General features: G+C 36.3%; 4 protein-coding genes across 8 annotated transcripts; all 4 read left to right on the top strand.

The window, feature by feature from the left end:
- Window positions 1-954: 954 nt before the first annotated feature.
- LOC103865970 (protodermal factor 1) lies at window positions 955-2,283 on the top strand. Of its 2 annotated transcripts, XM_033290528.1 has the most exons (4): window positions 955-1,206; window positions 1,313-1,397; window positions 1,455-1,682; window positions 1,759-2,283. In XM_033290528.1, the coding sequence occupies exons 1-4, from the start codon at window positions 1,083-1,085 to the stop codon at window positions 2,099-2,101; spliced, it is 780 nt and encodes a 259-aa protein (XP_033146419.1). In that variant the 5' UTR covers window positions 955-1,082; the 3' UTR covers window positions 2,102-2,283. The 2 variants fall into 2 exon arrangements, with proteins under 2 accessions (XP_033146419.1, XP_009142091.1); XM_009143843.3 differs by having other exon boundaries at window positions 1,313-1,682.
- Window positions 2,284-2,553: 270 nt separating this feature from the next.
- LOC103865969 (HVA22-like protein f) lies at window positions 2,554-5,313 on the top strand. Its single transcript, XM_009143841.3, has 6 exons — window positions 2,554-3,451; window positions 3,555-3,581; window positions 3,661-3,783; window positions 3,871-4,123; window positions 4,218-4,882; window positions 5,296-5,313. The coding sequence occupies exons 1-5, from the start codon at window positions 3,237-3,239 to the stop codon at window positions 4,242-4,244; spliced, it is 645 nt and encodes a 214-aa protein (XP_009142089.2). The 5' UTR covers window positions 2,554-3,236; the 3' UTR covers window positions 4,245-4,882; window positions 5,296-5,313.
- Window positions 4,685-8,629, top strand: LOC103865967 (serine/threonine-protein phosphatase 5). Of its 4 annotated transcripts, none has more exons than XM_009143839.3 (14): window positions 4,781-4,882; window positions 5,296-5,435; window positions 5,520-5,689; window positions 5,783-5,854; window positions 6,021-6,171; window positions 6,331-6,498; window positions 6,738-6,846; window positions 6,929-7,046; window positions 7,172-7,319; window positions 7,396-7,644; window positions 7,726-7,851; window positions 7,932-8,032; window positions 8,105-8,179; window positions 8,266-8,629. In XM_009143839.3, the coding sequence occupies exons 2-14, from the start codon at window positions 5,360-5,362 to the stop codon at window positions 8,323-8,325; spliced, it is 1,623 nt and encodes a 540-aa protein (XP_009142087.1). In that variant the 5' UTR covers window positions 4,781-4,882; window positions 5,296-5,359; the 3' UTR covers window positions 8,326-8,629. The 4 variants fall into 4 exon arrangements, with proteins under 4 accessions (XP_009142088.1, XP_009142087.1, XP_009142085.1 ...); XM_009143837.3 differs by having other exon boundaries at window positions 6,331-6,501; XM_009143838.3 differs by lacking the exon at window positions 4,781-4,882 and adding an exon at window positions 4,935-5,145 and having other exon boundaries at window positions 6,331-6,501.
- Window positions 8,630-9,483: 854 nt separating this feature from the next.
- LOC103865966 (protein SYM1) lies at window positions 9,484-11,721 on the top strand. Its single transcript, XM_009143836.3, has 6 exons — window positions 9,484-9,825; window positions 10,676-10,831; window positions 10,925-11,057; window positions 11,143-11,182; window positions 11,284-11,434; window positions 11,517-11,721. The coding sequence occupies exons 1-5, from the start codon at window positions 9,553-9,555 to the stop codon at window positions 11,369-11,371; spliced, it is 690 nt and encodes a 229-aa protein (XP_009142084.1). The 5' UTR covers window positions 9,484-9,552; the 3' UTR covers window positions 11,372-11,434; window positions 11,517-11,721.
- Window positions 11,722-12,053: the final 332 nt, after the last annotated feature.

Raw genomic sequence — 12,053 nt, 5'->3', positions numbered from 1 at the left:
TATTGTGAAATAAACTATTTTTGCTAAAACTACTTACATTTGAAAATAGAGGAAGTACTGTATAAGAAAATGACGAAGCCAGAGGAGCAAATCCAGAGAAGATATACAGTTAGAGAAGTGAATTATTTTGTGATGCATCAACTGGTTATAATACTCATCAGACCCACCTAAACCTACCATACTATTACTGCTTTTTATTTATTTTTCATATTTTTCTAATCTCTAACCAAAAGATTCATCTCCTCTTATTTCTTCTTTGTGGGTCCTCTTCTCCCTCTGCATCTCCACATGCTAGCCTAGCTGTATCTACTGTTTACCACTCTTATTGTTACCCAAACTTAAATGTCACTTGAATGCAAACTATATATTTTGGTGAAAACCAGTAATATGCTAATTAAAACTTGAAAACGCACTATCTATTTAACCAACGATTACTATCTAATTTTGGTTTTACTGTCCAACAAAAAAAAATTCAGGAAGAAAAATAAATATAGCTTGACTTCTCTTTTAACGTTAAGTGACTACTAATTTAAGTATCTCAGCTAATCTTAGAGAAGCACAAAAACACAAAAGGGTCTACGTTAAGTCTACCTAGATTCTTGATTTGAGGCTTGCCTTACATTTTAAGCACTCACAAGAGTGGAAACTTACTTGGTTTAATCAGCTTCACGTGATATCAGAGCTACCTTGCATTTTATATACAAAAATGTCCTGTAAACATTAGTAACGTACTGATCGAGTTAATGAAATGAAACGTAAATAGAAATACGGATAGCGAGATAAGTCATTCATATGGGAGACAGCTTCTCATACGCGTCCATACCTTTGGATCAAAAATTATAATATTAAATCTTCATAAAAAAGTTTTTGCAGAATTTTAAGTGTTACACCATGGGTATTAAATGGGAGCGTAAATGCACCAGTAACATATCAACTAACCACACACTCCTCCACCTGTTTGTATTTACTTCCAGACTTTCAAAAAACCCTTTGCTTCCCTCTATTTATAAACCCTAGTTTCCAGTTTCATTCTACCACCTAAGACTTCTACTTTCTCTGTGTTATTTCAGTGAGTTTTTGAAATGAGAGGGATGAAGTATCTTACCATTTGGTCTCTCTTTGCTGTTTTACTCTCCCAGCAGCTATTTGCTTCCGTTACTTCCTTGAAGTTCGAGGATGAGAAAACATACTACTCTCCTCCCTCTGGTAAGCAAAAAAGCACACACCTAGTCCCATTTTTTTATGTAACAAGGAATCTTGATTTTAGCATCTTTATATTTGACTCTTTCTTTTTGCTTGACATGACATAAAGGAGGACACGGCGGTTACACTCCCACTCCTAACTGTGGAAGTCCACCTTACGACCCAACTCCTTCAACTCCATCTCACACTCCAACCCCACACACACCAACTCACCACACGCCTCCCTGTAACTGTGGGACACCACCACACGATCCTTCCACACCTTCACACCCTTCCACACCATCACACCCTTCGACGCCTTCGCACCCTTCGACGCCTCCTTCTGGTGGATACTACACATCTCCTCCACCAAGTACTCCAGTCGTTGTGACTCCACCAACACCAATCATTGGAGGAAGCCCACCAACTCCTATTGACCCTGGCACTCCTGGAACTCCTTTCGTTCCTACTCCTTTCCCACCAATCACTGGAACATGCGAGTAAGTAACAAATATTCCTCTCTCTAGCACCTTACAGTAGTGGTTCCACACTTCATGATTTTTATTCTTTTTGCAGTTACTGGAGAAACCACCCTACACTCATATGGGGTCTTCTTGGCTGGTGGGGAACCGTTGGTGGAGCCTTTGGTACAGTCAGTACTTCCAGTAGCATTCCAGGGTTTGATCCTCACATGAACCTTCTCCAGGCACTTTCCAATACCCGCACCGATGCCATTGGAGCTCTCTACCGTGAAGGCACAGCGTCTTGGTTAAACTCCATGGTCAACAACAAGTTCCCTCTCACGACCCCTCAAGTCAGAGACCACTTTGTGGCAGGACTTTCCTCAACCAAGGCAGCAACTAAGCAGGCCCATACCTTCAAGCTTGCTAATGAAGGTCGTCTAAAGCCTAGAAACTAGAAACAAGAGAGTTTCCCATTTATGTCAGTCGTTTGTTGGTTTGCATTAAAACAATCTTGATTAATTATCCTATGCAGCGTGTGTGCTCATTAGAGTTTTTAAGTATCCTATAGCTTCTAGTAATATTTATGATGGATACTCCTTTTATATTTGATGTTGTTTTAAATTTTCTTGATCTTAAATAGTAGTAGTACTATTTATTAGTCCTCCTTGTTTCTTAACCACAGTTCAAGAGCTAACAAAGAAATGCAAATAAAACTAAACAAGTACTAGGACCATCAACATTAATATCAAAAGAGACTTGTCAGAAAGAGATTCAACATACTTCATACTTATCATACATAGACCAAGGTAAAGTGTCTCATATTGACATGCCTACAGAGCAACACAATGTCATAACTGCTCCATTAAAATCTTCGTGAACATTTTCTTATAATCAGGCCTAAGTAATGTGTCTCACAACTTGATGAATTTCCACAAAAAGACAAGTCCATGAAAGATAGATAAAGACCAAACATTAAGATATACTTGCATTAAAGAAGGGGCAGTACAGTACAGTACATGAGAGGAATGGTGCGTTGTGGTGTTACTGTAATAAACTCGTGGAGTAAATATTGCAAGATGGTCTCCGTGCATTCAAATTTCAAACCCCAAGTTCTACCAACCAATGAAAAGATATCTCTTTAAATGGCTCACTAATAATGTCAGAAATTGCATTAACGAGAATTGAGTTAGTGTTCATGGTTATGAGGAGACAGCATGTTTAGGAAACCTCTATCCCAAGTTTCTCTTTTATCCAAGGTTCTTCTTCTTATTGATCTATAATATTACGACTGATGCTAACTTATTGATAATCTCAATCTAACCCATAGGAAAACTGAGAATAATTGGTCTCTGAATTTCTAAGCATATGAAAATTATAATTAGAAGGCTGTAAGAAATACCTGGTTGTTTGAAATCATTCTTGATGACTAATTCATGTCCACCAAGAAAAGAATCTCGTTTAAAAAAAATATTGGATGTGACCAATATAATTTAAAGTGTGTTATACTAAACCCAAGACTCTAGATTTCCCTACTTACCCAAAATTACTCTTATTTTTTTTGGTTTCTTGGAGCATAGAAGAAGTAGGTTCATGAAACCTATCAATGGACTAGAGATTCTTTACCTGGCCATTTACCTTTACTTACAGAAATATTCTTGCTTGAACAAATCGAACTTTTGTGTGTATATATCCAACGCCATAGTGCTAAAGACGTTTGTTCAAAGAGATAAACGAGAAGAAAAGATCTTTAAAGACGAGATGGGCGTAATTATTGTGATTGCAAAACGTTTTGATGCTCTAATTGGGTAGGTTTTTTATTCAAACCTTTCTCTCATAAGATTGTTTTTTTAAAACTCGAGATTAATTTGTCAAATTCTTAAAACATCTTCATGTTTTTGGTGCATGCAGGCCTGGAGTTATGCTTCTCTATCCTTTGTAAGCGAAAACCAAAAATCAATTAAACGTTCAATTATGGTTTATATACATATAATTAATTAACTTAATGAATGTGAAGGTATGCATCGTTACGAGCAATAGAGAGTCCAACGATGTTAGATGATCAACAATGGCTTACATATTGGATAATCTACTCTTTAATTACAATATTCGAGCTATCATTTTGGAGAATCCTTGCCTGGTAATAATAATGATACACGAATTCATACATATAAAAATATTAAGACTAAAAACAAAGATTATTAATAATTTTTTTGACATTTTGCAGGCTACCATTTTGGCCATACATAAAGCTATTGTTCTGTATGTGGTTGGTGTTACCAATGTTCAGTGGTGCAGCTTACATCTACTCCAATTTTGTGAGAAAATACGTTAAGATTGGAATGAACGTTGGAGGGGGAACGAATTATACAGATGAACAGAGAAGAGTTCCACAGATGATGAGTCTTGATGCTAGAAAATCGGTTCAAGATTATGTTGACCGGTTTGGATGGGATTCCGTTGAGAAAGCAATCAAAGCGGTATATAGTACTCTGGTTCACGTTTTTTTCATTATATATAATCCAATACATATTTCGATTTTAACTTTATTTCTTTTGTGTTTTATGATCTTAGGCTGAAAGAGAAACAAAGAAGCACTGAAATGGAAGATTGCGAATCAAGAAACATTGCTCTTTGCTTTCTTGTTTTTCAACGCGTTGGTATATTTGTGTAGAGAAATACTTCAATGGAAAAAAAAAATATTTGTGCTATTTCATTATGAGCAAAGATATTACATTGTTTAGTTATTTTGTATAGTTCCAAGTAAATTTAATAGATTTTGAGCAAAACAAAAACAAAATACCGAACTTAATGATGCTAAAAAAATATAGGTATTTAACCGATTTAGAACTAAGAACGAAAATTCTATAAAATATCTATATAAATAAATTAAAAATTATTTTCTGGCAAATCAAAAACCAATCCAAATATCCAAAACCAAGCCCAAACGGCCCACTAAAGATGATATGTCCGTATAATTTTTCTTTTTTCTCATTTTCCATATACGAATTTAAAAAAATGTTTTTGGTCATACGTCACGGTCTTAAAATATATTTACTGGTAAATTAGTTTAAGTGGGAAAGTTAATAATTACTGTATTTTCCAAAAACCCCTCTCTCTCTCGTAGTAGATTCAAAGCTCCTCCATAAACTCTATTGACCAATCTAGGGTTCCTCTCTTAACCCTGTCTCACACTCGTCAAACCTCTTCCGCTGTCGCCAAGCTTGAGCCTTTCTCAGGTTTATATATCAAATCTTCTACCTTCTCGTTAATTGGGCTTCCCGACAAAACACTTTGGCTTGTTGTCCTGTTTTGCTTTGCTGTAATACATCTTCTCATTGAATTTGTCTCTAAGTGAAGGATGTTGAGAAAATGATGAAAGCTCGCAGCTTTATGCTTCTTTTCAACTTGATTGGGTTTTGTCTGAAATGAGTTCACTTCCTGTTACGAATCTCATTACATGTGTCTAAACTCGATTGATGAATTGTGATGAGAAAAAAAGGTTTTGAACTTTGCAATCTTTAAAGCTCTTAGACTAGCTCCCTTGTTAAGTAGAATTTAATTGAATATGTGTACCTGATTGTGATTATTGTTTCAGCATGCATGATGAGATAGAATCTTACTTACCCTTCATCTTGTTTTTCTCAATCAGTTCTGGCTTCATTGGATAGTTAAGACACAACACTCGAGTAAGAGATAAGGTTACTTCTGATCAAATGGAGACTAAGAATGAAAACTCTGATGTATCCCGGGCCGAGGAGATGAAGAATCAGGCCAATGAAGCTTTTAAAGGTTTACTACTTTTGATTAAAACACCAACAGAATCTTTTGGAATCAGTGTTGAGCAGCTCGCTAAGTATTGCTAGTTACTTGCAGGTCACAAGTTCTCCAATGCTATCGATCTGTATACAAAAGCTATAGAACTCAATGGGAACAACGCTGTGTATTGGGCAAACCGTGCGTTTGCTCACACAAAGCTGGAGGAATATGGAAGTGCGATACAGGATGCATCAAAGGCCATTGAAATTGATCCAAAATACTCCAAGGTATCATCATCTTATGACAATATGCTCTGCTTAGTTCTTACTCTCACTTGCATTCTGCTTTGTTTGCTGATTATTTAACTGAATCATTCACAGGGCTATTACAGACGTGGTGCAGCTTATCTAGCCATGGGAAAATTCAAGGATGCCCTGAAGGATTTCCAACAGGTTATTGTTAAGCTTCTTGTTTGGTTCTTGTCCTAGTTAATCTGTTAGTTGATGTTTTGGTGTGATGATCAAGTGATAAGATCCTGGTAGCTTGATACTAATCTGTGCAAATCTAGTTTGATTGTGGACTAAGAGAATGCTGAGCGGTCTGCTATTTATATTCTAGGTGAAAAGGATTTGTCCTAATGACCCTGACGCTGCAAGAAAGCTAAAAGAATGTGAGAAAGCAGTGATGAAAATGAAATTTGAAGAAGCAATCTCTGCACCTGTCTCCGAAAGGCGCTCAGTAGCTGAGTCCATTGACTACCACACAATAGGTATTCTCCATCTTGATTTTGTCTGTTGACTTATAGCTTGCTGTTTGTTCTTTCCTCTCTTGTTGTGAAAATGCGTTTGATTCCAGTAGTTTGACAAATGGTTGAGAGTGTAGCTTTAGACTAGTAATACAATCTTTCTCCCTATTGTCACATTAATAGGGAACAAACCCAGATCATCATCATTCTTGCCCACCAAAACGGCTTTAGCAGCAGTTGTTGCAGCAGTGATGGTGGTGGCTGTCCGAGGATTTGCCACAACTGAGATTCTCATGGTGTTGGTTTCGGTGGTATTAGGAACATATTGGTGGGGTAGCTTCAGTGGTAGTGGTAGTAGTGTCTTTTCCCTGGTTTAAAAATCCTCATCCTAGGATCAAATGTGAATCTACTTCATGCATATCAAAAGCCTGCATGTGTTTCCTTTCTTGGATTGAATAGTTGAATGATATTGATCAAAACCATATCAACAGGATTGGAGTTGGCTTGCCTCTTCTGCTAAATTTGATTAGTTATAAATGTTTTTATTCGTTTATCAATCTATTGATGTTCCTCTTTCAATTTCATTGTAGAGGTTGAGCCGCAGTACTCTGGTGCTAGAATTGAAGGAGAGGAAGTTACGTTGGAGTTTGTGAAGCAGATGATGGAGGACTTCAAGAACCAAAAAACGCTGCATAAAAGGTGTGTATTGCTTGCTGTAGAGTTTAAACTTAATCAACGCATTGTCCATCTGTTTATAATTTTCATGCATAATCTTTTGTAGGTATGCGTACCAGATTGTCTTAAAGACAAGGCAAATCTTGCAAGCGCTTCCTTCTTTGGTTGATATCAGTGTACCTAACGGCAAGCATTTCACTGTCTGCGGTGATGTTCATGGTCAGGTAGGCTTTGGTTTCATCCACTCTCCTCACATACTTTCTTTCTCTCATATAAATCTGAGGTAGCAAGGTCTGTGTAGTGTGTTGTATTGGTCTGTGCCTTTGACACTTTATTTTATGTTTTGCAGTTTTATGATCTCCTGAATATATTTGAACTTAACGGCCTCCCCTCTGAGGATAATCCATACCTGTTCAATGGCGACTTTGTGGATAGAGGATCCTTCTCAGTTGAAATCATCCTCACTCTCTTTGCATTCAAATGCATGTCTCCCTCATGTAAGTTCTTCTAACTGCTCTCAGTAATTACTTCTTCGATGTGCAAGTTTATAATTGGTTTTTGCTTAACTTGCAGCCATATATCTAGCGAGGGGGAACCATGAGAGCAAGAGCATGAACAAGATCTATGGCTTTGAGGGTGAGGTTCGGTCCAAGCTGAGTGAAAAATTCGTGGATCTCTTCGCTGAAGTGTTCTGTTATCTACCGTTGGCTCATGTTATAAACGAGAAGATATTTGTGGTCCATGGAGGCCTCTTCAGTGTTGATGGCGTGAAGCTCTCAGACATCAGAGCCATTGACCGATTCTGTGAGCCACCAGAAGAAGGTACGCTTCATCATCATTACAAATAAAATCTTTGGTAAGGTCTTATGACTCTTATCTAATCTTGTTGAATGTGTGTTTCAGGATTGATGTGTGAGCTGTTGTGGAGTGATCCTCAACCACTCCCTGGAAGAGGCCCAAGCAAGAGAGGAGTTGGTTTGTCGTTTGGTGGTGATGTAACCAAGAGGTTTTTGGAAGACAACAATCTAGGTTAGTGTAGTTTCCTTTTATATATGGTGGAGTTTGCTAATTGATTCTTGTGTTGATTAATGTTTTTTTTAATGTGGAAGATTTGGTGGTGAGGTCACATGAAGTGAAGGATGAAGGATACGAGGTTGATCATGATGGGAAGCTCATTACTGTCTTCTCTGCACCAAACTACTGTGACCAGGTAAACTCACAAGCTCTCCTTTTCAGATTAGATTCTTACTTAAAACATGAACTTATATTGTGTTTGTTGCAGATGGGTAACAAGGGAGCCTTCATTCGCTTTGAAGCTCCAGATATGAAGCCAAACATTGTTACATTCTCAGCAGTGGTGAGTGTAGTATTAGCTTCTGCATCATTGTTCTTATTTTTTAGACTCATTAGAGAAGTATTCTGATATTTTTTGTGATTACACAGCCTCACCCGGATGTGAAGCCAATGGCATATGCAAACAATTTCATGAGGATGTTCAACTAACTAAACAGAAAGCTTCTTCAACGGATATGCCAAGTCTAAAGACTCAAAAGACCAAAAGTGTTTCAGAAACATAATTATATAAGTTTTTTTTTTTTGGCGTTTCTATCATCTTCTGCAGTTTTTTTTCATGTTGTTCCATAACAAGGGAGCTCATGATAATTAAAAGGTACAGTATATGGATTTAATCGGTTTTCTTTTTGATAAAGATGTTTATTCTTCCTCTAAAGCTTATCCAGTATCCTTTTGACTCTTTTGTCTTGTCTTGTTAGATGGAGTTAATGGATCATTCTTATTTTTAGATGAATTTTTTTTGTGATTGCATAAACAAAAGAGTGACCAAACGAAATTCAACAATTCTAAACCGAACCGAACCGAACTCTTTTGTACTTACACGCAACGTCGTCGTTTACATATAGACCGAATCTAACCGAACCAAAATTCAACAATTCTAAACCGAACCGAAAAACAAATGGCCAGGAGAGAGAGTGGACTATTTTATGTTACATGGAAACGGAAGCGGATACGTGGAAGCGGAAGCGTAAGGAAGCGCAGAAGCGAGATTTTTTAAAATATTAGGAAGCGGGTACGTGTTGGAAGCGTATATATATATATATATATATAATATTAATTTTTTAAAAAAAATTAGGACTAAAAATTATATGATTTAAATTTAAAATAAAGCATTCATTCATTTAAAAAAATTTTGAAATGATTTTATATTAAAACTGTAAAAATACACATAAATGAAGTTTACAAAAAATATTATATTAATTAGTTTTAATACTTCATAAATAATTGACACAATATATTTCAATATTTGCTATATCATTAATAAAAAATCTCAATGCATAAAGATAATTTATAGTATTATTTTTAATATTTGTATATTAATAACTCAATATTCATTACTATTGATTTTTTCATTTTATATAGATTAAAACTATGGTTTTATATTTTATTAATATACATTGCATTTTTTTTTAAAAAACGGAAGCGTGATTCCAAAACGGAATCGTAAGCTTCCAACAAGTTTTTAAAGATAATATTTTAGAAACGTTTTGGAAGCGAGATTCCGCAAGCTTCCACAAGATTCCGATTCCGATTCCGGTTCCGAAGCGGGAAGCGGACATCCGATGAAGCTTCCGTGTAACGTAGCTATTTAAAGATTATTAGGGGAAAACTCTCTCTCTTCTGTTTCAAAACGAAAAGGGAATCAATCATTTTGTAATGGACGCATTGGGTGGTTTCTGGGGATTGAACGGCTTCAATCACCGGAGGAAGAAGAACAACTCTTCCGGCGATAGGCGCAATCAGCGGAAGTCCGGATCGTCTGATTCCGTCGACGTGAGCAGAGACGCCGCCGGTTATCAGTTTCCGTTAAAGCAAGCTGTGACGGCCGGCGCGCTCACTTTCACCGGTGACACGATCGCTCAGTTATCAGGGAGGTGGAAGAAGAGAGCCGCCGCTCTTAAGCAATCGTCTTCTGATAAACCAGACCAGGTTTGTCTGAATAAAGTTTCTTCTCTTTCCTTTGTCTACTTTCTTACATTGTTGAAACTGTGTCTTGTCTGAAGATGTTTTGATTAAATCTTGTCTCTACTTTTATTTACTGATAAATCTTTACAGAACCTAACGGTATGTTAGTGAGTCAGTGACAGTATCTTGTAATAAAGTTTTGTTCTTACATTGTTTTGTCTAAATATTTTGTGATTATATCTTGTCTCTAGTCTAGTTTGATTTAATGATAACTGGAGTGGAAGCTGAATCTTTACAGAACTATAATGTTAGTATGTTTGATTAGTGAGTCAGTGACAGTATCTTGTAATAAAGTTTTGTTCTTACATTGTTTAAATTTGTTTGTCTAAATATTTTATGATTATATCTTGTCTCTAGTTTGATTTAATGATAACTGGAGTGGAAGCTGAATCTTGACAGAACTATAATGTTAGTATGTTTGATTAGTTAGTAGTGACAGTATCTTGTAATAAAGTTTTGTTCTTACATTGTTTAAATTTGTTTGTCTAAATATTTTATATCTTGTCTCTAGTTTGATTTAATAATAACTGGAGTGAGGCTGAAGCTTTACAGAACTATGTTAGTATCTTGTAATAAAGTTTCTAAGTTATCGTGCTGGGAGGGTATTTGCTCTTTAGTTCTTACATTGTTGAATCTTAATGATAAACTCGAATGAAGCAGAATCATTACAGAACGAAATGTTTAGTGACGATGTCTGTCTGATTAGTGACAGTATCTTGTAATAAAGTTTTCGTGAACATTTGCTCTTCTTACATTGTTGAAACTTGCCTCTTGTTTGAAGCTAAAACGTGTGTGATTGTATCTTTCCCCTTAGGAGGAACTGTGGAACCTTTTCTCAGAACATGATTGGGTTCGTGCACTACGGATGAGTACTTACGGGTTTCTCTTGTACGGTCCTGGTTCTTATGCATGGTATCAATACCTTGACCGTTCTTTGCCAAAACCAACCGCGACCAATATAGTGCTTAAGGTAACTATTGTTTTCTAGCCTTATGTTTAACTCTTTACTTAGAACATGTCGAGTTTTATTTATTTATTTGTATCTTATCGATCCCTTTGTTAGGTTCTGCTTAACCAAGTGATCCTTGGTCCATCTGTGATCGCTGTTATATTTGCTTGGAACAACTTGTGGCTGGGAAAAATCTCTGAGCTTGGAAACAAGTATCAGAAAGATGCTCTTCCAACGCTCCTTTATGGTAATATACCAATCAAACAGAGTTAAACTTTCACCATTTGTACATATATATATATATTTTTATACTTCTTGGCATTTTCTGGCAGGCTTTCGCTTCTGGGTTCCTGTTAGCATACTTAACTTTTGGTATGTCTCTCTCTTTATATCTTTACGTCATGATTGTGTGTACTGTATAGTTTGACTTGGCATTCTAGGTTAGAGGTCTGATGAAAGTTGAAATATTACAGGGTAGTACCGCTTCAAGCTCGTGTAGCGTTCATGTCAATGGGTTCTGTGTTCTGGAACTTCTACTTGTCTTCAACTTTGAGCAAGTAGATGCACAGAGATTTATCTTCAGCCTCACTGACTGATGATAATATCAAAGCTTCCAATGCTAAAGTAAGTTAATCTTCTTTCCCTACTGCTCCAACTTCTATAATTTGACGGTCTTCATATGATTCGTCTTGAACTTATATGGCAGGTGAAGCAGGAACTCGTCAAGAAGCCCTTTAAAACCTCTATCAAATTTGTCTCGTTTTCTATGGTTTTCTAGAGAAATACAGTAAAAATATATTGGGAAGAAATTATCTCTTTTGTAGTAATTATTGCTTATTTTAAAAAAAAATCTAAATAATATTGTTATTGAAGAATAATTAAGCATTTGTTGGATTTATGTATTTTTAATAGATCAGATATACATCAAAACGGACGAGTTTCATGCAAAGATCTAGACAAAATAAGATAGATTGAAATGCAAAGGAAGTCAAATGGTTGTGTGTGGTATTGTATAAGTTGTAGAAATATTATTTATGAAAAAATATCATATGCAACAAACATCATCGTAATTATGTTGAATTGGGCTAGGGCCAGGTCCAGGGCCCATAGAGTGAAATTACATATTTAGTGGCAGAATAAAGAAAGGAAGAAGAAAAAGAAGAATAGCCGAAACATAATTGCCCTGCCCCGACACGACCATGACGCCGAACCTGAGATCTTTGGTTGCCAAGGTAAATCTCCG

The sequence above is a fragment of the Brassica rapa genome, chromosome A04, assembly GCF_000309985.2.
Source record: "Brassica rapa cultivar Chiifu-401-42 chromosome A04, CAAS_Brap_v3.01, whole genome shotgun sequence".
In the NCBI taxonomy this organism is placed as follows: Eukaryota; Viridiplantae; Streptophyta; class Magnoliopsida; order Brassicales; family Brassicaceae; genus Brassica; species Brassica rapa.
This window is presented reverse-complemented; position numbering and strand designations above follow the sequence as displayed.

Bases quoted from the DNA above. Each gene is read 5' to 3' on its own strand.
- LOC103865966 (XM_009143836.3), top strand. From the start codon at position 9,553: ATGGACGCATTGGGTGGTTTCTGGGGATTGAACGGCTTCAATCACCGG. The intron at 10,832-10,924 runs GTAACTATTGTT...TCCCTTTGTTAG, and splicing joins CGACCAATATAGTGCTTAAG to GTTCTGCTTAACCAAGTGAT. The intron at 11,183-11,283 runs GTATGTCTCTCT...GAAATATTACAG, and splicing joins GTTAGCATACTTAACTTTTG to GGTAGTACCGCTTCAAGCTC.
- LOC103865969 (XM_009143841.3), top strand. From the start codon at position 3,237: ATGAAACCTATCAATGGACTAGAGATTCTTTACCTGGCCATTTACCTT. The intron at 3,582-3,660 runs GTAAGCGAAAAC...ATGAATGTGAAG, and splicing joins GTTATGCTTCTCTATCCTTT to GTATGCATCGTTACGAGCAA. The intron at 3,784-3,870 runs GTAATAATAATG...GACATTTTGCAG, and splicing joins TTTTGGAGAATCCTTGCCTG to GCTACCATTTTGGCCATACA.
- LOC103865967 (XM_009143837.3), top strand. From the start codon at position 5,360: ATGGAGACTAAGAATGAAAACTCTGATGTATCCCGGGCCGAGGAGATG. The intron at 6,847-6,928 runs GTGTGTATTGCT...AATCTTTTGTAG, and splicing joins CAAAAAACGCTGCATAAAAG to GTATGCGTACCAGATTGTCT. The intron at 7,645-7,725 runs GTACGCTTCATC...TGTGTGTTTCAG, and splicing joins CTGTGAGCCACCAGAAGAAG to GATTGATGTGTGAGCTGTTG.
- LOC103865970 (XM_009143843.3), top strand. From the start codon at position 1,083: ATGAGAGGGATGAAGTATCTTACCATTTGGTCTCTCTTTGCTGTTTTA. The intron at 1,207-1,312 runs GTAAGCAAAAAA...CATGACATAAAG, and splicing joins ATACTACTCTCCTCCCTCTG to GAGGACACGGCGGTTACACT. The intron at 1,683-1,758 runs GTAAGTAACAAA...TTCTTTTTGCAG, and splicing joins CCAATCACTGGAACATGCGA to TTACTGGAGAAACCACCCTA.